Source organism: Callionymus lyra, chromosome 1 (assembly GCF_982586985.1).
Source record: "Callionymus lyra chromosome 1, fCalLyr1.hap1.1, whole genome shotgun sequence".
Taxonomy (NCBI): domain Eukaryota; kingdom Metazoa; phylum Chordata; class Actinopteri; order Syngnathiformes; family Callionymidae; genus Callionymus; species Callionymus lyra.
Window position 1 is genome coordinate 31,542,174 of NC_141818.1, and position 22,616 is coordinate 31,564,789.

General features: G+C 42.5%; 2 protein-coding genes, 1 long non-coding RNA gene and 1 pseudogene across 3 annotated transcripts; all 4 read right to left on the minus strand.

Moving 5' to 3' along the window:
• Positions 1-74: 74 nt before the first annotated feature.
• commd1 (copper metabolism (Murr1) domain containing 1) lies at positions 75-3,573 on the minus strand. Its single transcript, XM_087801928.1, has 3 exons — positions 3,387-3,573; positions 1,525-1,809; positions 75-546 (listed from the first exon to the last, which is right to left on the minus strand). The coding sequence occupies exons 1-3, from the start codon at positions 3,558-3,560 to the stop codon at positions 442-444; spliced, it is 564 nt and encodes a 187-aa protein (XP_087658054.1). The 5' UTR covers positions 3,561-3,573; the 3' UTR covers positions 75-441.
• A 5,058-nt stretch (positions 3,574-8,631) lies between these two features.
• LOC148088988 (uncharacterized) lies at positions 8,632-10,202 on the minus strand (annotated as a pseudogene).
• Positions 10,203-10,276: 74 nt separating this feature from the next.
• LOC148088989 (uncharacterized) lies at positions 10,277-10,946 on the minus strand. Its single transcript, XR_015710458.1, has 2 exons — positions 10,401-10,946; positions 10,277-10,336 (listed from the first exon to the last, which is right to left on the minus strand). It is a non-coding gene; the product is annotated as an uncharacterized LOC148088989 (long non-coding RNA).
• Positions 10,947-12,435: 1,489 nt separating this feature from the next.
• LOC148088990 (uncharacterized) lies at positions 12,436-19,740 on the minus strand. The gene is made up of 4 exons (XM_087801929.1): positions 19,533-19,740; positions 19,362-19,468; positions 19,217-19,243; positions 12,436-13,021 (listed from the first exon to the last, which is right to left on the minus strand). Exons 2-4 carry the CDS (start codon positions 19,466-19,468, stop codon positions 12,451-12,453), a joined length of 705 nt encoding a protein of 234 aa, XP_087658055.1. The 5' UTR covers positions 19,533-19,740; the 3' UTR covers positions 12,436-12,450.
• Positions 19,741-22,616: the final 2,876 nt, after the last annotated feature.

Sequence of the window (22,616 nt, forward strand, 5' to 3'; positions counted from 1 at the left end):
CTAGCACGCACACACACACACACACACACACACATTTATGTTACACACAGAGAAACAATGACAAAAACCACGAATACACAAACATACAGATCTTTTATTCAACACAAACAAAATGTGGGCGAACTAACAAAACAGGTTTAGCTAAAAGTTTATTTCTAAAGATCAGCCAGGAAATATAGCAGAGTGTGATTTGACAAGTACAGTATATATTTTCGAGTGACCACGGAACAGGAAAATCAATTAGGAATTGAAAAACAGCAGCGATGTTCTCACACGATGTCCGCTCACGTTCAGTCGTGACATGTGATCAGTTTCATACGACAAGAGGGAAGCTGTGGGGTCACGAGCGCGAGTCTCTTTTTTCTGTTGCAGATCCACAACACTGCCGTCAAGTCCTCGTGTCCTCAAACTGCGGTCGGCACTTCCCTCTGGCCGTAGACTTCAGCTGTGGACGATGCGGTCGATGCTCTCCTGAATGGCGGCCATCTTTCTCAACGCCAGGCTGAGCTTGGCTTCATCGAACTCCAGACAAATTAACTCGGAGTCCTGCCAAACAGTAACATGGGCAGATACCATATTAACAAGTTATTGTCAGATGTCATCATATCATTTCTTAGAAAAAGATACTAAAGCAGATGTTTAAATGTTATCCTTTTTAGAACATTAGAGCAACTAATGTCAAACATGCAGTACATTTCTCATCATTAGCATGTTTAAAGTTATCACTTTATAAAGTTCTCCCCAGTCTGAAATCTGGGCGAACGAGAGGTTACGAGCCATTATGACGTAATAATGGCTTCACTTCCACTCCAGCCAGTCATCACACCCCGCTTTGTTCATACAACAAGTCCCTTGGAGGTGGAGACTTCCTGGTTTGATGTTTGGTTTGATGTCCAGTGTTTTCAGTGGGCGGGGCTGCAGCACATTTTCTAATGTAAATATTTTAATTCGTTTTGTACAAACACACACCTACTGACGAGTACACTAGCAGGTCGAAAATCTATTTAAGACACACATTCAACACATTAGTTAAACTTTAAAGATGGTGAACTGTTCGACTGTTCATCTACTGAACACTGGGGGGCGATATTAGACCATCCAATAGTGAATTATTTACTTCAAACACGTATAAAAGATGTGATTATTTGTAAATACAAAATCAATAAAAATAAAACCAGATAAAAAGAAAACTTCTATCTATCTCTCCATCCATCTATATTACACAATATCACATGATATAGTATAAAATACAATTATATAATAACATGTACACATACATACCACAATGTTATTATTATCCAAGTACATGTGTACCATATACTAGTTTAATGTCAATATAACCGTACAATCCTCACACTTCCTCATCCATAGACTCATTTGAAATATTTATTATTATATAATTTATTTCATGAATTTACATTTGCACTTTGTTTCATTTCTGTCTCCAGACTGTTGAGTCCAACACTACACTTTCCTCAAAAATAATTGGGCTCATCGCTGTCAGATTTGACCTTGAGTTCTCACCTGCCCTGTACGACCCAGCTCCAGTTCCATCAGAGCCACCGGACCGCTCTGTGTCCGATCCCCCCGGCTGTGGGCGGTCTGCAGGTCCACCCTCCAGGAGACGCCCCGGAGCGCCGGCTCCCAGCGGCTCTGGGCCACCAGGCTCTCCCTGACCCGGACACGCTGACTCTTCCAGAATTTGGAGAGAGCAGCAGCCTGCTCTGTGGTGACCCCGCCCTGCTTTCGGGTCTGGGCCGTGAGGAAAGCCTCCAGCTGGGTCTGGTCCATGTCGGCAGTGGCGATGGACTGAGCAGAGAACACAACAAAATCATCAACAATCTACTTTCAGCAGCAGCTGCTCTCTCACTTCACACATTCAACTCTCACTTATGATCAGCGTTACTTACACTTTAAACAAATGTTTACTGCATTTAAACATGCCATTGTGGAGCCTTTACTCAAAAAGCCAGACTTGGACCCAAATAACCTCAGTAATGTGAGGTCTATTTCTAAGCTCCCATTCTTGTCCGAGATCTTAGAGAACGTGGTTTCAGAGCAGCTGTAGTTGTTCCTGGATCAGAGCGACATCCATGAGAAGTTTCAGTCTGGCTTCTGCAAACATCACTCTACAGAGACAGCCCTACTGAAAGTGTCCAGTGACATCTTGATGTCGGGCGCAGTGTATCTGCCAATCAAATAAGGTCTGAATCAGCAGATCTGTTGTGTGGAGTCCCTCAAGGTTCTGTTCCTTTATTGTTTTTGCTGTACTTTTGTATCCTTCAGAGATTTTCTGATGTTTCTTATCACATCTTTGCTGATGACATCCAGCTCTACTGCTATTTTGATCGAACTGAGCCCCAGAGGCTGAACAGGTTAGTCAATTGTTTGCTAGAAATCAAACAATGAGTGAAAACACTTTTCAACTAAATGTAGACAAAACTGAAACTCTGGTTATTGCTCCTGATGATAAGGTTCCAGGGTTGAGTCAGTACTTGGGTGACTTTGGTCAGTCTGTCAAACTGAGCCTGAGAAACCTGGGTGTTGTATTTGACAAAGACGTGTCTCTAGTTCAACACTGTAGAAAACTGACCAGAAACTGTTACAACTGAGAAAAATATCGAAACTTAGGAAAATGTTTTCACAACATGATCTGGAGCTTATAAACCATGCGTTAGTGTCTTCTCGTCTGGACTATTGTAACAGTTTGTTTTCATGTCTTAACAAGAAGGAGCTGTCTCACCTGCAGTTAGTACAGAACTCTGCAGTGAGAATTCTGACCCCAGCCTCCTCCTTACATCACTGATCTGATCCAGCCTTACACCCCAGCTCAGGCTCTGAGGTCTGTGGATCAGAATCTACTGATGGTTCCTGAACACGCTTCCGGACCAGAGGAGAGAAATCCTTCCAGGCTGTTGCTCCTAAGCTTTGGAACGATCTTCCTCTCCCTCTGTGCTTGATGGATCTACTGACTCCTTCAAGAAACATCTTAAGACCTTTTTTATTTATGCAGACTTTTCCTTCATTTTCTGGGACTCCTGTGTTTGTCTTATGTGTCTTGACCTTTTAAAGTATGTATTTTAACTGTGTATTGTTTGTGATTGTTAAAGCGCTTTGTGACACTGGTCTATAAAGGCGCTCTAGAAATAACTATCACTTACTTACTTAATATATTTTTTTTCTTCATTCTCGCCCTACGAGCGCCACCAGCTGGACACTCGTAGATTTGCCAGCACGAGATGAACGCAGCCCAATATCCATTCACCCAGAGCGATCACGTGACTCGTTCTAACTCGAATGGAATGGGAAACAATCGACAAACGACTTCGTAGATCAGGCTCTGTCTCGCGTTTAAAGGAGTGTGGCTCTAGTCCATTTCTGATCACCTTCAACAAGCTCCTCATCTTGTCGAGCAGCAGCTGGAACTTCTCCTGGGACACGTCGGAGAACAGCTGTTCCTTCAGCAGATCCTCCGTCATCTCCCCGGTGTCGTAATAAACCATCTCAGCGATTCCGTTCAACAAACCGCTCAGAGACTTCGTCGCCTCCACGTCCGCCATGGCTCCTGCTTGAGTCACGTGACGATGAAGTACTGACTTGTGGGAAATGTAGGCATGGAATGTTGCAGAGAAAGTTAGTTGTACACAGATATTCAATAATTGATCTCTTTGTGTGTGATTTTACAAGAAACGTCGCACCTCGTCATCCGCATGAAAAGTATTTGTGACTCAACTTTGTCTAATCTTATAACCCTTGACACGTTTTCTACGCCATTGAGAACATTTTCCCGGATAGATAAAGAACTGTGAAAATAAGACAACACTATTAATAACTAATAATAGGGAAATAAAGTGCCACTTTTTAACTTGTTTTTGGTAATCAATTAAATATTTTACCAAATAATCTTTTTTTTTGTTATTTTTTAGTGAATAATAATAATTAAAAACAATTGTTATAACAACAGTACATTAATATTTAACTATAATATTAAATACAATACATTCAGATTGACACAAAGTAACAAGACTAGCCAATTGTCGCTTTATAAACAAATTTACAAAACGAACACAAATTGTTTATAATGCAAGTGGGTATAATGTTCATTATTAATTAGACACCCCGTTTCGATGTGCTCTGAAAATAAAGCAACTGAAACAGCACTTCTTAATTTTCACCGCTGGATTTTTGTTGACTTCAGATAAAACACTTCCTCATCTCACCTTCCTTTTATCTCCACCCCACTTCTCTTCTCGGTTGAAATTACATTTCACTGTGGCATGTGAAAACTCTTTGATCAAAATCCACATCAAGAGAGTTCCTCAGTTGACTCTAGTTCATGAGCTTTTAATCGCATATATATGTGTTCAAAACCTGACCTGATGTTGTAAGTGACAGATGTTTCAATGTCACGATAATAAATATATAATTCTACCATCTCAATGGAGGAAAGCTCGGTCAGGTCGTGGTAAACAGGGCACAACCGTTAACCATATATTATTTTACACAAATTAAAATGTCCATTGTAATAGGGAGTGGATGAAGGCAGAATCACAAATGTTTATTGCCAATGTTGTAAAGACAACATGGGATTTGTTTGCGGTGTCAGTACAAAATAAGAAATAGAAAAACAGAAACAAGCACCGGGGCAAAAAATGTTAAAGTGCAACTAATGATAACATTCCAACTCTCCTGACTCCCATGTTTTAAATGTAGAAGTCTTCCTCTCCAAGGTTCAGAAAGTCCGTCATCATGACCATGTTTTGACCATGATTATCATTTTCTAATGTCAATATTTCAATGAAAAAAGAGTTTTGTACAAACAAACACTGATGATACAATCGAGTCCAACATCTATTTAAGACACACTTAAATCAACACATTAGTTGAACTTTAAATACAGGGCAAGCAGCTAAAAGGTCTTCTTTATTTTCACAGTCTGTTGAATTAAGATAAAACATTTCCTCATCTCACCTCCCTTATCTCCATCCCACTTCTCTTCTCGGTTGACCAAAGGCATGTTTGACCATCAATCATGTGACATGTAAAAACTCTTTGATCAAAAGTATTAAAAAGAAAAAAAAAGAGTTCCTGTCTTCCTGAGTCCGCTCTGTTCCATCACAATGTCATTTGCAAACATCATAGTCCATGGTCCTCATCAGTCTGTCCATCGAAACCGCAAACAAGAACGGACTCAGAGCCGAACCCTGATGGGAGGTGCAGTCAGGGTAGGCACACACTGATCAGCCTCCACAAGCGATGTCACATCTCCATTGAGGCAGAGAGACTTTTAAAACTAAAGGATATAAGGTGGAGAAATTATTCATTAAATCATATATTTTTTTAAACATCTTAGTATTGCCAAAGATGACAGATTGTGGCCAATTGGATGGATGGATGGATGGATGGATGGATGGATGGATGGATGGATGGATGGATGGATGGATGGATGGATGGATGGATGGATGGATGGATGGATGGATGGATGGATGGATGGATGGATGGATGGATGGATGGATGGACGGACGGACGGACGGACGGACGGACTTAAGCCACTCTTTTGGGTTTATATACTTGTAAATCTGACACTCAAGGAGTCATTGCCTCACCAACCACGAAGCTCACCGTCACTACACGTCACTAATGTAGTCCCACCTCCGCCTTGAACTTCTCTGTCACACCTTCAGCATACTTCTCTGCCACTACAGACTTCCTCGTTTTCCAGATCAACAAAGGCACACTACAGCTCCCGCTGACCTTCTCTGTATTTCTCTACCAAATTATTAAAGCAAAAAATGACTTGTTTGCTACTCTGTCTCTTTCTCTCTATATACTCCTGCACTCCCCCTTTTACCACCAAGTCTCCTTATCTATTTTCCTTCCAGACGACACACCAAGTACTCTCCTACCTGATTACATTAGCTGTAGTTGTCCATTAATCTGGGAGCCGACCAGATTCTTTCTCAACTCCTCCCTGAAAACCATAGAACAATCCTCTATCCTATTTGCAGCATCCACCACTTTGTCCTTTGTTCTGCCTTTGTCCTCTTCGTCTTCCTTGTCACCAGATTCATCCTGCAAACCACCATTCTATGCTGACCTGCCACACTCTCACCAACCACTACCTTGCACTCACTGATCTTCTTCAGATTACATCGTCTATACAAGATGTAGTCTACCTGTGTGTCCTACCTCCACTAATAAGTTACCCTATGCTTATGCCTCTTCTGGAAAAAGTAGTTACTACAGCCATTTCCAAAGTCTACCACCATCTGTCCATCTGCTTTCCTGTCCTGGATATCAGACCTGCCCATCACTTCTTCATCACCTTGTTTTCCTGCACCAACATGTCCATTGAAGTCTGCACCAATGACCAATCTCTCACATAGAGATTTCCACTGTTACCCTGTAGGTTATTGGCACCAATGGCGGTCATTGTGTTAGAATGGGTCTCATCATACCTTTCTGGGTGCAGTTTTAGTGTATCTGCCAATCAAATTAGGTCTGAATCGGCAGATCTGATGTGTGGAGTCCCTCAAGGTTCTGTTCTGGGTCCTTTATTGTTTTTGCTGTACTTGATTCCCCTCGGTAAAATCATTCAGAGATTTCCTGATGTTTCTTATTACATTTTTGCTGATGACATCCAGCTCTACTGCTCTTTTGATCCAACTGAGCCCCAGAGGCTGAACAGCTTAGTCAATTTGTTCTGAATGTTTCGTATCAGATGAATAAATGCCGGGTGAGTGTCTGCTCACAACCACCGCTCCGATTAGAGAGCCAATAAGGACACCAGATTTGTCACAAAGGAGTTATATTTCAATGATTCATCCAGTGAATGGTATCTGTAAATAACAACACACACATATTACAATATATACAAAACAAATACTGTATATGTTGACATTTACGCTGTATGAGACTAAATGATTATTAAACAATCAAATCTCAATAAAGGAAAAGCGTTTAATATAAACAAAGATGTCATCAAATCGCTATTGAGGCGCATCTATAATCACACACGAACCGCAGCTGCAGCCGCCTGCACAAACACACAACCACGCGGCTGACACACCCCCCACGTGCAACGTCACGCATGTAAACATTAACTTAGCCCGTTTACAACACTATAAGTTAGACTTACTTCTTCACGAACGCATTCTTGGCTGGACTTTCCGTCAAACAGGAGGGACAAACTTTCCACGAGTCAATTCAACTTTCTAATCGTGTCACCTGAATATAGGTCCAACCGAAACATACACACATTTTGTTTTGGAACAGGTTTTACGATGGATGCGCTTCCTCACACAACCCTCTGCATTTATCCAGGCTTGGAGCTCAAAAATACACTGGCTTGTGAGGCTCCATTAAAAAAAAAGAAAATCAAAGATTAAAATAAGAACAAGAGAGATGTTAAATGATAAGTAGAAACAAAAAAAAGGAAAATTAAACAAAGAGGGAGAAAAATAGCAAAACAGTAAAGAAACAACAAACTTTGATTTCAAAAGCAGAAACTTTATTGGCAGCTCATCAACAAACAAAAATTTGGCTCCATATGTGCAGAGGTTTGGTTACATCATAGTCTCCGACAGTGGCCCCCAAATGCTGTCTGGGGACTGGTATCAGTCTGTGATGCATTTGTTTATTGACCAAAACAGAAAAAAAAAAATTTATAGAATCTTGGTCTTTTTGATTTTAAATCGTCTGAAAGATGTTTTATTTTGAAAAAAGTTAATGTTTTTGATCCCACATTAGCCTGTGACTCTTGACACGTCAAGACCCTTGATGTTAATATCTGTAAAAGGGTAAAATGAGTGAAACGCAAACTTTATATAATTTTTTTTTTACTGTTCTGATCTATAGGTCCTTAAAATTACTGCAGACATGCTAGTGAGGCAAAAAGCTAAAAGCTAAGGCTAAAGGATCCTCTCTGTCATGTTTATGTCATTCGTGTTTTATTTTGAAGGTGTGTTTCCGTTTGTTTGTGTCCTGTGTGTTTTCTCTTGACAGCAGCTGGCAGGTGCGCGGCTGGGGATGATTGAGTGGCGGGTTCTTCCTACTGATAAGGAGCATCCCTACCCGGAAGAACTTGCCAGAGTATTCAGTTTCCTGACCAGGTTGGCAAGCTTTGATCTCGCTCAGCGTTTGAAGTCTGAACTCTTGATCCTATGGGAACCCCTGACGTTGTCTGCTCTTTACTTTACTCACGTGAGTCTTTTTGTCCTTTTGTTTTTAGATGCTGTTCGAGACCCCGATCTCCAGCCGTGCCCTGCCTCCGTCCCGAGCGTCTGTTTTGTTTTTTGTTCCGGTCCGTTCCGACCGTTTGGATCATTAAAAGACTTTTATTCTGAGCTATTCCTCCGAGGATTATTCGCACTTCCGCATCTGGGTCTCCTGTCCTGCTCGACTCATGACACTCTCTATGCGAAAACCATCCTATAGCCCAAACCACGTGAATATGCTCGACTGGGGCTCCTGCTGCGTCAATTGTAGAAAGGTTTGGTGTTGGACCGCACTGGTGACTGGCTGCGTCGATTCTTGAGAGGTTTGGTGTTGGACCGCACCAGTGACTGGCTGCCCAATATACTCGGGGATTCACCACATTCTGCTTCTGACCCCCTTTGAGGACTCAAAGATCTACTGCTGCTGCTCGTGTCCATCTTTTGCTGATCCTGACTAGACAGTGGCCAGCTACCCTGACTCTGCTGACTCTCATCCGACACACAAAACTCGTCCACGCCGACGTTATTGAAGCAAGGTTTGCACTTATCCAGCAAGCAGCGGTAGATGTTATTAGGGCCAACACTCTCTGCAAGGTTCTCAAGGGACTGAGCTAACTTCTCCTGAGTGATGGGTGGATGATTCGCCGGTTGGAAGATGTTAGAGAACACAAACACACAAATCGGCCATTTATTGATGACCTCGATACTCTTGAGGATGTTGTGTTAGCTGTTTTTGTTGGTACATGTTCCGTCACACGGGGAGGACAAGGTGTAGAAAAGGAGCAGCTCAGAACCATCTGGCTTGTTCCATGAGGCTTCTGTAAACCTCTGCAGGACTCTGGACTCCGCATGACCAATGATTGGTTTCGTAGACGTGCAGCGCTTCACATCACAACTTTTCAGAACCGTGGCAGCAATCAGGCGATTGCTTTGGTAGACGTCGCAGTCTTGGAGAATCTTGTTCTTAACATTTGTAGCATCGTCATCGATTTGACTGACGTCATACCAACTGTTCTGATCCTGGGGGACCCTGACGACCAGACTGAAGATGGGACTTTTGCTGTTGGAAGAAGAAGAACATGATGTATAAGTATGATTCAGCACCTCTCCTCTCTGAACCCCTTCACAACCTCCAGATACTTCAACCGAAACAAGATTTCATCTCCCGAAAAAAAACCAAATGTTTTCAGTGGGTGAGGCTTAAGATCATTTGTCAATATTTCAATGAAAAGAGAGTTTTGTACATACAGACACTGATGAGAACAAGAGGTTTCAATATTCAAGAGACACTTAAATCAACGCTTTAGTTGAACGTTAAGATGACGGAACTAGTTAGAGAAGATAAACCATGTGTGACGTGACTTCTGGTACAAAACTATATCAACCTTCTGGGGGTCTAAAGCTAGTGGGAATTCAAAATGGTGAACAGAGTAAGTAAGTAAGTAATTTATATTTATAGAGCGCTTTTCTAGAACAGGGTCACAAAACAATACTCCAAATATATATACTCAAAAGATCAAGATAACACAGAGAACAACACAGAAGTCCCAGAAAATCACTTTTCTCCAGTGGTATGAATACAATAAAAAAAAAATGTAATGTTGCCATCAAATCCTTCAAGAGTTTCGAGAAACCAGATGAGTTCATGTACCTTCACTAGTCGCCTGATTTTAGATTTTGAGCCGACGTCAGCAATTGTTACTACGGGTGTAGTTGAAACAAATTTACACCCTCAACGCGTCACATTTATTAAGTCTTGACTAAACAAACATTCATTTTTGATGCTTTATCTATAGCGAAATTAAGGGGAAAAGACAGTACTTTAAATAGAAATCAAAGCAACCAGACACTGAATATATTCTCAGGTAAAAACAATGTTCATAACAATGAAAACTACCCTTGAGAAAAACAACAGTGAAGTTAAAACTAAATATATACAAATAATTTTGTGAGGGTTTAATTACTTAATTATTAATTTCACGTCATTTTCTCAACATTATTTTAGTTCAAGACCTGTTCAGCAGCTGGTTCACCACCTCTCTCAGGTTGTTCACATCCACGGCAAGTCCAGGCGCCAGCAGGGCCGCGAGTACCAGGACCAGCAGACCGATGGGTGTCATCTGAGGAGAGTCCAGATGACATCAGCGAGAACATTCAGGAGATAAAGGAGACGTCTAGGCTCACCTTCTCTGCTGCTGAGGACGAGTGTGTGAGGACGAGTGTGTGAGGACGAGTGTGAGGACGAGAGTGTGAAGACGAGTGTGTGAGGACGAGTTTGAGACGACAAGTGTGTGACGACGAGTGTGAGACACCTTTTTAATGAGACTTTAATGAGAAGACACTTGACATCAGTATTGACCTTATTTGTCCAGGGCCGGTCATGTGACCTCGACGGGCAGCATATCATGACTCAGCAATTTAAATTATGACTTAAATCCTAACCAAATCTTGTTTTTATTTTTATTTTTCTCACTTCTTCTTCTGCTTCACATATTTTTTTTATATGTATTCTTTCATTTTAGTTGATACTGTCTTCAATTTCTTGTTAATTGTTGTTTTTTTTGTCGAGCTTTTTAACTGAGTTGTATTTGATGTGATTCATTTTTTTTAAAATTTGAATTACATTTTCTTTAAATGTTTTGTGAAGGAACAAAGTGCCTTTAAATCTAAATCCAACCATTAGAACTGAACACATGCACCAACATTCTAAACTTCAAGTCAAGAAACAATATAAACGATAAAATAGTTTAATGTTCAAATACAGAACTTGTACTAAATGAAGATAATACATTTTAAATACTTTGTAACCTCATAATCTTTTGTCCTTGAAGCACAATGTTGCTTTTCAAATATATTTCATCAGACTGATCCAAAAATGTATCTTGTATAAATGACATTGTTTATCTTTTCTTTTGTAACTTATGTGACTTTTTTACGTTGTATTGAATATTCTATGTTTTCTATTTTACTCTGGCGGACGTACAGTTTTTATTACTTTTACTTTACTTTACTTTTCATTGTTTCTTTTTTCTTTTGATGTAATATTTTAATTTTTCATATATTTTTCTTCTAAAACAAATCAATTGTTACTGTCAAGTTATCTTTTTCTATATTTAAATGGTTTATTTTAGTTATCATTTTTTACCCTGTTTATTATTGCTGGTCCTTAGTTCATTCATTTTTTAAATCAGTTTATTAGAGTTTCAAATTTTTTCCAGAACATTTTTACAGAAAACTGATGAGATGTGATATTTTCTTATTAAGATTAACAATACTGTTTATTTATGTATATATTCTGTGTTTTTCTTGTAAGGAAATGTTGCATATTCTAGAAAACAGAAGTGACGACTATCTCTCTGAAGATGAAGGCGACAAACATGGAAGCCAAGAATCCGCAGCAAATGATTTTATGTTCAACTTTTCTAGTAAGCTCAACTGATGTCGCAGGACGATAACGCTGCTGTTTTTTGTTCTGAACTCATGACTCGAGGAAAAGGAAGAAAATAATTGCGATGCCATGATGTCATCGTTTTGAAAAAGTTGTGGTCGTACAGAGAAAGACTCGGATCTTTCTCGGTTTAAAAGGATCCAGTTATGTTTCTCATCAGAGCTCGACCTTAAGGGGGGCATAGACCACTTTGAGAAACATAGACTGATCAAAAAATAATTTTATTTTGTAACTTACACTTGTTACTTAAGTGTTTTGTGCGTTTAGTATTTACTTAAACGACGACTAAAGTGTAAATGTTGAAGTCTTTCACTCCACGATGCAGTAAGTATCACTTCATGACCATGTTTTGAACTTACTACTTTATAAATCTGGGCGAACGAGAGGTTACGAGAGCAGAGTCCATTATGACATAATAATGGCCTCACTCCTCCTACAGCCAGCTGTAATCACGCCCGCTTTGTTTATACAACCAGTCCCTTGGAGGTGGAGACTTCCGGGATTGATGATTCGCAGTGACACCTTGATGCTTGACCAGTCACAGCAGAGTGTATGTTTTTATAGTAAACAAGATTGAATCTCCAGAAAAACAAAGTGTTTTCAGTGGGCGGGGCTTAAGATAATTTTCAATGAAAAGAGTTTTGTACAAACACACACTGATGATACAATAGAGTCACACATCTATTTAAAAGACACTTAAATCAACACATTAGTTGAACTTAACCCTTAAACTAAAACTCGACCTTGAGGAAATTAAATTTCACATTTAAATCTGTTCTTATTAATTTATTTTCTTTCTCTTACACTGTCGGAGATACAAAACCCCTCCACGACATTGTCAGTCAAGCAACGTCGGCACTGCCCATCAGAGCACCGGTAGATGTTGTTGCCGATAGACGTTGCGAGGTTCTTCAGAGACGTGGTCATCTCAGTGGGGGTCAGGGGTCCACGGTTTGGAGGATGGAAGATTTTGTTGAATACCAGAGCTCTGTTGGTCCACCCGTTGATGACCTTGATGCTCTGGAGGATGTTGTACTGGTTGTTTTTATTTGTGCAGATTCCGTTACAAGGAGAGGAGGAGCAGTAGAACACCATCAGCTCCTGATCTGAAGGCTTCAGGTTGAACATCTTGAGGACTCTGAACTCTGAGTGACCTATGATGGGCGACTTGGTGTGACATTTGTGGGCATCAACAGGCTTTAGAACAGTCGCCGCCACCATACTGGCGCTTCTATAGATGTCACAGCCCCAAAGAATCATGTTCTTCACCGTCTGAGGGTCATCATGGATCGCATCGTTCTGTCCAATCACTGAGCCCGGAGGAACCGCCACAGCCAAAGTGAAGGTCGGAGCATCGCTGTAAGAACCAGAACCAACGTTAGCTATACTTATGAATGTATATGTTTTTGAATTTACTAGAATTTACATTTATTCAGTTTGTTTGTTCATTTCTTTTTGAAGTTGTACATTTGTTTAGATGCTTTTTAGTTTGTAAATGAATGTCTCGAGTGTCATAGTTCTGTTCTAATTTTCTTATTTTCAGTGTATTTTCCGGGACTTGTTACTGTTCACAGAGGAGCGGTTGCAGCAGCTGCGGACTTCCTAGTGCTACCTGTGCTGTGTCTCAAATCGCATACTTCTCTTAGTGCACTGGAGGTTAGTATGTATCAGAATAGTGTACGTACTAACTAGTAACAAATTCTCCATAGATAGTATTTCTCGAATCAAACACTGCCGCGACGCACTAAAAGGAAATGACGCGAAAGCTTCTTCTTCTACTAATATTTAACGATGATTTCAACCAGCTGTAGGAACACTATCGACACCTGCTGGCAGCACGTTTTGTTTGCATCAAGAAATATGAGATTGAAATATTTGCGAGATATTTACACCGGTATTAGCAGCGACGACATGTCATCCTCCTGCTGCTGGCTGAAAATGTACCTGTAAGTATATGTATATATATATATATAATTGTTTTTAGCAATTAAACACTTAAAACAATTAAAGAATAAACAGTTAAAGACTTAAACACATTTTAATAAAGACATTCAGAAAATAAATTAAAATAAATAATCAACAAACTTAAATAATCACCTAATAGACAGAATATGAACAAAAAAAACAACAAACAAAGTTAAAGCAAAGGTGAGATTGATGGAGGGAGTTGCGAGGGAGTTGAGTCTCCTGACAGTTTTCTGGCCTGAAGACTGCGCAGTCTTCTGCCTGACGGCTGCAGGCTGAAAAGGCTGTGGGACGGGTGAGTGGGGTCACCAGCAATCCTGATGGCCTTGCTGGTGATGCAGTTGTTATAAATGTCCAGGAGGGGGGGTGGGACACACCAATGATCCTCTCAGCTGCTCTCACAATGCGTTGCAGCTTCTTACGGCAGGAAACTGTGCAGGCGCCGTACAACACGGTGATGCAGCTTGACATGATGCTCTCGATGGTGCCTCTGTAAAAGGTGAGCATCATGGGTGGTTGGGCTCTTGCTCTCCTCAGTCTGCGGAGGAAGTACAGGAGCTGGTGGGCTTTTTTGGCCAGTGATATTGTATTGTGGCTCCAGGACAGATCTTCAGAGATGTACACACCCAGGAACCTGGTGCCGCTCACCCTCTCCTCTGCAGCTCCGTTGATGGTTAGTGGTGGATGCTTTGTCCGTGTTTCACGTTTTAGACTTCTGATTCGAGTTTGTTTTGCCTTCCCGGTTTTGACCCTGGTACGTTTTCTCGTTTTTCTGCCTGCCTGTGCCCTTGACCTGTTTTTCGAATATCGTACCTGTTTGCTGTGTATTTCCTGAACTACCTGTGACGATCCCTCTGGCTGTTTCTAATGAAACTGTCAAATTTTGACGAACGGACACTTTCTGCTCCTGGGTTTCCTTCCGCACCCTGACAGAACGAACGATCCAACATGAACCCGGCGGAAAGTACCTCCCCCGAGTTCGGCGTGACTTTCTGTGAGCAAGTCGTGAAGAACGCTTCCTCCCTCGCCGAGCTGAGGAACGGCATGGAGGCAATGGCCACCCAGCACGTTTCCCAGCAGCAAACGTCGGGTCATCAAGTGGCCACGATGGTGGCACAGATCCAATCTCTGGGCGAACAGATGGCTTTGCTCTCCGCCAAGTTCCTGCTCCCCGGACCTAACCTCGCTGCCAGGACTTCCACGGCAACGACTACCCCGTCGCCGCTGCACAATGAGTCGGACACCGTCACTGTCATTGCCGCACCATCCACCGGCGCACTCAACAGCCCGTCCCTTTTCTCCGGTGACTCCAGCGATGTGAGTGGATTCCTTGTTAAGTGCAGCCTGCATTTTGAACTGAACTCTGCTGCATTCCCGATCGAGCGCACCAGGGTAGCGTACATCGTCTCTCTGTTATGCGGACGAGCGGAGGCCTGGGCCACAGCTGAGTGGAAGCGACGGTCGGCCATCTGTGACTCCGTGGAGGAGTTCACCAAGGCCCTGGAGCGCATTTTTCAGCGCGTCCCTCGGGGTCAAGAGTCCGCTCGATCTCTCCTCCGTCTGCGCCAAGGGGCGCAGCACGTGTCAGACTTTACCATCCAGTTCCGCATCATGGCAGCGGAGAGCAACTGGCCTGACTCCACGCTCGCGGAGGTCTCAATCGAGGCCCTCGCTCCCAGGATCCGGGTTCACCACATCCTGCTGTCACTGCCGGGGACCCTGGACGAGATGATCGAACTGGTCACCCGCATCGAGACTCGTCAACGCGTCGAGGAGCCCCGGGGCCGGGCACCGCTTCTACCATCCAGCGGCTCAACTCTGCCCACGCACCGCGCCGTCGTCTGCCCCGTGCAGTCTGAGGACATCGAGGAGCCTATACAGATGGGCCGGTACCATCTTCCCTGCCACGAGAGAGAGACGCTCCTACGCATGGAGGAGCATCGCTGCCTGTACTGCGGGGCCGAGGGACACCGTGCCAGGAGCTGTCCGGTAAAAGAGAAGACCCGTCCCTGAAGAGGGTCAGGACGGGTCCGGCACCACCATCTCCTCATCCCTCACGTCCCACCATTTCTCTGACTGTGAGCCGGTACGGGCACACCTGGTCCATACCGGCTTTCATCGATTCAGGAGCGGACAGCAACTTCCAGAGGGTCTTGGGTCTCCCCTGGCTCCAGCAACACCAGTCACGGATCCAGTGGTCTCCTCTCTCGGTGGTCGGGTCGGGTGGGGGTTGGGTTGTGACCTGCAGTGTTTCACCTCTCTTTCTCTCTATTCTGCCTGTAGGCTCGTCTCTCCTCCCAGCGCGCCTAACCTCGTCGCCGATCCCTCCTTCGTCCCGCGTGAGTACCATGACCTGAGGGAGTTGTTTTCTAAGACTTGTGCCGTAAGTCTACATCCTCATCGGTCCTATGATTGCGCGATTGAACTCTTGCTGAGCCGCAACAAGGGCGCTTGTACTACCTCTCTCTCCCTGAGACTGAGGCCATGAACACTTATATTTCGGAGTCATTGGCGACAGGCATCATTCATCCCTCTTCTTCCCCGGCTGGCGCGGGTTTCTTCTTTGTAGGCAAGAAGGACGGGTCCCTCAAACCATGTATTGATTACCACTCGCTTAATAACATCACTATTAAGAAACCCTATCCCCTTCCGCTAATGTCATCTGTGTTCGAGACTCTTAAAGGGGCCACTGTGTTCACCAAATTAGACTTGCGCAACGCCTATCATCTCGTTCGTTTTACCGGCGTTTCATCAGTAATTTCGCTGCTGTCTGCTTTCCCTTACATTTTCTCACTTGAGTCACAGTCCTTCCGGTGGTCCCCGGCCGCCGAGGAGGCGTTCCGGGAGCTCAAGCGCTTCTTTACCTCTGCTCCCGTCCTCCGGCAACCTGATTCTCGTCTCCAGTTCCTGGTCGAGGTTGACGCTTCCAGCACTGGGCTGGGCGCGGTCCTGTCGCAGAGATGCGCTGCAGATGGCAAGACTCACCCCTGTGCCTTCTTTTCCCGCAAGCTCACTACCGCTGAATGGAACTATGATGTGGGAGATCGAGAGCTCCTCGCCATCAAGGGGGCTCTGGAGGAGTGGCGTCACTGGCTGGAGGGGGCGGAGAATCCGTTCGTGGTTTGGACAGACCACCGCAACTTGGAATATCTGAGAAATGCACGCCGGTTGAACCCACGCCAGTCCCGGCGGTTGTTATTCTTCGCCAGATTCAACTTCATGGTAACTTACAGACCTGGGAGGAAGAACTGTAAAGCAGACACCCTTTCCCGCATGTTTGACCCCACTGACTCTGAATCTGTCCCTGCCCCAATCTTGAAGCCGACGTGGGGTCACTGGTTTGGGAGGTCGAGGAGCGAGTCCGGAGAACCAACCGCCGGACTCCTCCTCCGATTTCCAGTCCATCTAACCGTCTCTTTGTGCCAGAAAACCTCCACAAGCAGGTCCTCCACTGCTGCCATGCATCCAAGTGGTCCAAGTCACGTCGGCATTTGCTCTTGTGCAGAGGTGCAAGTCCACCTGGTCTTTACTCTGCTGCAGAAGTGATAGAGACGGTTCCAGCAGCCGAGATTATGAACGGGTATTACTCCCGGTACTTCCTTTTGCCGGGGGTCCAGTGTGGGCCTTCATCCAACGGTCTTCTGGTGGATGGGGGCCCATACTGGACCTCAGCTATTTGAACAAGTTTATAGCCACCCGCCCGTTTCGTATGTTGACGGTAAAATGACTGCTGACAGATGTAAATCCAGGAGATTGGATGACATCTATTAACCTGACCGATGTGTACTTTCATGTTCCGATAGTCAAGAGACATCGGAAGTATTTGCGTTTTGCCCTCAAGGATCAAGTGGTGGCAGTTCACACGGCAGTGCGGCTGGGCTTGCTGCATATGAGGGAGCTCCAGAGATGGTTTGGTCGTCTCAAGCTAGACCCTAAGCGGGACCGAGGTCGAAAAGTGAGACTTCCCACTCGGGTTTTGCAGGATAATCAAGTTCTTAGAACTCTCTAGCCAACCTCAGACGGAGAGATCCATTAGGTTGCGTCCTTCATTACACTCAGGTGTTCACAAACGCATCTCTGACATGGGGAGGAACCTTGGGTCAGACCTACGCTAGCAGGATCTGGAACAGACACATCAACTGGCTAGAGTTGAAAGCAATTCACAACGTCCTGCTTCACCTCTCTCCCCAACTGTCACAGTCCAATGCCCTTGTGCTATCAGACAGCTCCACCGATGGCGTACGTGAATCGCTAGGGTGGAGTCAGATCCCCAGCCCTTCTGAGTTTGATTAGCACTAGAAGATTTGGCTGTGGGCAGACCGTCACCTGCTCTCTCTCAGAGGTCAGCATGTGCCGGGCGCTTTGTATGTAGTAGCAGACAGACTGTCAAGGGGGGCTGTCCAGGACAAATATGGTCTGTCCGAGTTAGGCTACTGTTCGCCTTCCCTTCGCGGGGTCTGAGGCTAATATTGGTGGCGCCGTACTCCCCGGCTAGGGGGGACTCTGATGGCACCCCATATATATATATTTATTATATATTCATATACTTACAGGTGCATTTTCAGCCAGCATTAGGATTACACGTCTTCGCTGCTAATACCGACATAAATATATCTTGCGAATATTTTGTTTCTCATATTTCTTGATCCAAACAAAACATGCTGCCAGCAGGTGTCGATAGTGTTCCTACAGCTGGTTGAAATCATCCTTAAATAGTAGTAGAAGAAGAAAAAGTGTGTAGCAACAGTGTTTGATTGGAGACATACTATCTGTCGCGAATGTGTTACTAGTTAGTACGTACACTATCCTGATGCATACTAACCACCAGTATACTAAGAGAAGTATGCGATTTGAGACACAGCCCTCGGCTGCAGAAAAACATATCAACATTACATTTTTTTCAGGGGGGCAAACTTTTCAAGCTAAAAACATATTGGCTCTGGGACTACTCGCACAGTACAGAGAAATAATTAAATAACTAAAGAGTGACGGTTGATCCAAAAATAAAATTAAAAAATAACAACCAACAGCAAAGTTTAGTGCTGTGTCCATGTATTAAATTAAAGCACCACAGCTTCACTTCTACTAAAAACATAATGTTAGGTGTGATGTGTGATCTGTTTGATACTTGATGAAGCCCAGATGCTGAAAAATCTCTTTTTTGTCATCATGACAATATAGGTTATTTAGTCATTCTACAGGAGCCTTGTTTTTAAAAGGTACAATAAAAACAATACTGAACTTTCACCGAGCCCATGCCGCGGGTCTGACAGCACAGTACTTTCACAGTACTAGGAATTACTGACTGTTTCGCTTTTGGGTTCCGCAGTTTCTGCATTCCTCACATTGGCCAGTAGAGAAACAAAACTATGACATCGAGTTTGTAAAAATAAATGTCTATTTTTTTTAATTCATTTTTTCATGAGTTAGCTTTATGTTCTTTCGAGTGTGTTAGCAAAAAGAAAGTGTTTTCTTTGGTTTATAAATTATTCTAGAATTATTTAAATAATTTAATTATTTTTTGATTCATGAGTTTGTAAATGTGTTCCTAGTATGTTTTGCAAGTAGGGATAGAATTAAAACTTACTTGGACCGTGGAAACTTTGGCTCGTACCTGTGTGAAGACAAGATTTGATATAAAAAATACAATTTTGTAGGTTGACAGTAAAACTAAAAAAGCATTTAGTTGATAAAAGATGATTGGATGATAAAGATAATTCAGGGGTCATGACCTGTTCAGCAGGACGGTCACAATCTTGTTCAGGTCGTTCACATCCACGGAAAGTCCAGGCGCCAGCAGGGCCGCGAGTCCCAGGACCAGCAGACCGAGGGGGGTCATCTGAGGAGAGTCCAGATGACATCAGCGAGAACATTCAGGAAATTGAGGAGACGTCTAGGCTCACTTTCTCTGCTGCTGAGGACAAGTCTGTGAGGACGAGTGTGTGAGGACAAGAGTCTGAGGACGAGTGTGTGACGACGAGTTTGTGAGGACGAGTGTGAGACACCTTTTTAATGAGACTTTAATGAGAAGACACTTGACATCAGTATTGACCTTATTTGTCCAGGGCCGGTCATGTGACCTCGACTTGCAGCATATCATGACTTAGCAATTTAAATGACGTAATTCTAACCAAATCCTGTTTTAATTTTTTTTTCTCACTTCTTCTTCTGCTTCACATATTTTCTTATATTTATTCTTTCATTTTAGTTGATACTGTCTTCAATTTCTTGTTAATTGTTTTTGTCTCTTTATTTGAATTACATTTTCTTTAAATGTTTTGTGAAGGAACAAAGTGTCTTTAATTCTAAATCCCTACATTAGAACTGAACACGTGCACCAACATTCTAAACTTCAAGTCAAGAAACAATATAAACGACAATATAGTTCTATGTTCAAATACAGAACTTGTACTATATGAAGATAATACATTTTAAATACTTTGTAACCTCATCATCTTTTGTCCTTGAAGCACAATGTTGCTTTTCAAATATATTTCATCAGACTGATCTAAAAATGTATCTTGAATAAATTTCATTATAAATTACAAATAAATCAATTGTGTCTGTTACTGTCAAGTTATCTTTTTCTATATTTAAATCTTGGTTTATTTTAGTTATCATTTTTTACCCTGTTTATTATTGCTGGTCCTTAGTTCATTCATTTTTTCAATCAGTTTATTAGAGTTTCAAATTTTTGTATTCTGTAATGTATTCTGGGTTTTTCTTGTAAGGAAATGTTGCATATTCTAGAAAACAGAAGTGACGACTTCCTCTCTGAAGATGAAGGCGACAAACATGGAAGCCAAGAATCCGCAGCAAATGATTTTGTGTTCAACTTTTCTAATAAGCTCAACTGATGTCGCAGGAAGATAACGCTGCCGTTTTTTGTTCTGAACTCATGACTTTCGAGGAAAAGGAAGAAATAATTGCGATGCCATGATGTCATCGTTTTGAAAAAGTTGTGGTCATACAGAGATCTTTCTCGGTTTAAAAGGATCCAGTTATGTTTCTCATCAGAACTCGACCTTAAGGGGGGCATAGACCACTTTGAGAAACATAGACTGATCAAAAAATAATTTTATTTTGTAACTTACACTTGTTACTTAAGTGTTTTGTGCGTTTATTTTTTCTTAAATGACAAATAAAGTGTAAATGTTGAAGTCTTCCTCTCCAAGATGCACTAAGTTCCTCATCATGACCATGTTTTGAACATATTACTTTATAAAGTTGCTCTTAAATCTGGGCGAACAAGAGAGAGCGGAGTCCATTATGACATAATTATGGCTTCACTCCTCCTCCAGCCAGCTGTAATCAGACCCACTTTGTTTACACAACGAGTCACTTGGAGGTGAATACTTCTGGATTTAATAACATGCCATCACAAATGTTGATCCTTGACCACAACAGAGTGGGTGTGGTTATGGTCATTTCAATGAAAAGAGTTTTGTACAAATACACACTGATGATACAATAGAGTCACACATCTATTTAAGAGACACTTAAATCAACACATTAGTTGAACTTTAAGATCTGAATCATTAACCCTCAAACTAAGACTTGACCTTGTAGAAATTACATTTCACATTTAAAACTGTTCTTATACAAGTTGAGCGTATTTGACATTTATTTTCTTTTGTTTTCTTTTTTTTACATTTTTCTTTTTTGGTGTCGGATCATCGACTACGTTCTGGATTAAAACCTGTTCAGGAGGTCAGGAGAACGGGATGACGCTGTGATTCACGTTCTCGCGAGAGTCTGATGTGAGTGGAAAAAAAAAAACATGGTGGCCCCCTCTCACTGATCAAAAACAATCACTAAACGCTATAATTTGAAAGAAAAATAAACCAACCGCAGCCACGGAATCCCTCGAACAATTAGAGGATTTTATTGACGCTCTTTATTACGGACAAGAGAACATGGGAGGCCGAGGGAAAAGTTCGAAGGGAAAATCCTCCACACCAGCGGCCAAGCGGCAAAGATCTCCAGACTCGCCTAAAGTTATGGATTCGCCGACCCAGACGGATTTACCTTCATCATCACCACCACCGTTCTACAGAGAGGTTAGTGACAGTCTAATGTCAATAAATACAACCCTTAACGCTCTGGAGTCACGGATCGCCCTCGTGGAATTACTCCACAAAGACTTTCAATTCATAAAAAATAGTTTAGAGTTCTGTCATGACCGCATTGAAACGCTTACGAAAGAACAAATAAATCTAAAAGATAACGTCACCTCTCTAACAAAAGAGATGACCGAAATAAAAAAAAGAAAACAAAGAACTTAAGGAATCATTATTAGACCTCCAAACCCGCTCCATGAGAGACAACCTCATATTCACCGGGATACCTGAATCGACGGCACCGACCGACCCAGAATTGGCCCTAAAAAACTTCATGACGGACAATCTGAAGTTACCCCCGACACAGTGAGTAAAATCAAACAAAATCTGACTATAGTGAGTGTATATGGGCAAACAAGGACGACCCAGACTTCTTTCACACCTTGTTCTCTAATCTAATTGATTTGCCCTGTTCTAATCTTATTATAGGCGGTGACTTTAACACTGTGCTCAATCCAGTCCAGTACATGGAGGAGTTTGGACTGGCTGATAGCTGGAGGCTAAACCACCAGCATGAGAAAGGATTTACATACTTCTCACAGGTACATCGCACTTCATCTAGAATAGACTTCTTTTTGACCAGTAAATCCCTACTATCAATCACACCAGAAACAAAAATCCATCCCATAATTGTAAGCGACCATGCACCAGTCTCACTTTGTCTTAATATCCAACCTCAACTGAAGTCTTCCACTCGATGGAGGTTGAACACATCTCTACTGAAGGATAAAGATTTTGATGATTATTTTAAAAAAGAATGGTCCTTCTTTCTAGAAACCAATGATACACCAAACATCTCTGCGTCCCTCCTCTGGGAGACGGCTAAAGCTGTGCTACGCGGAAAAATAATCTCCTTCTCTTCCCATA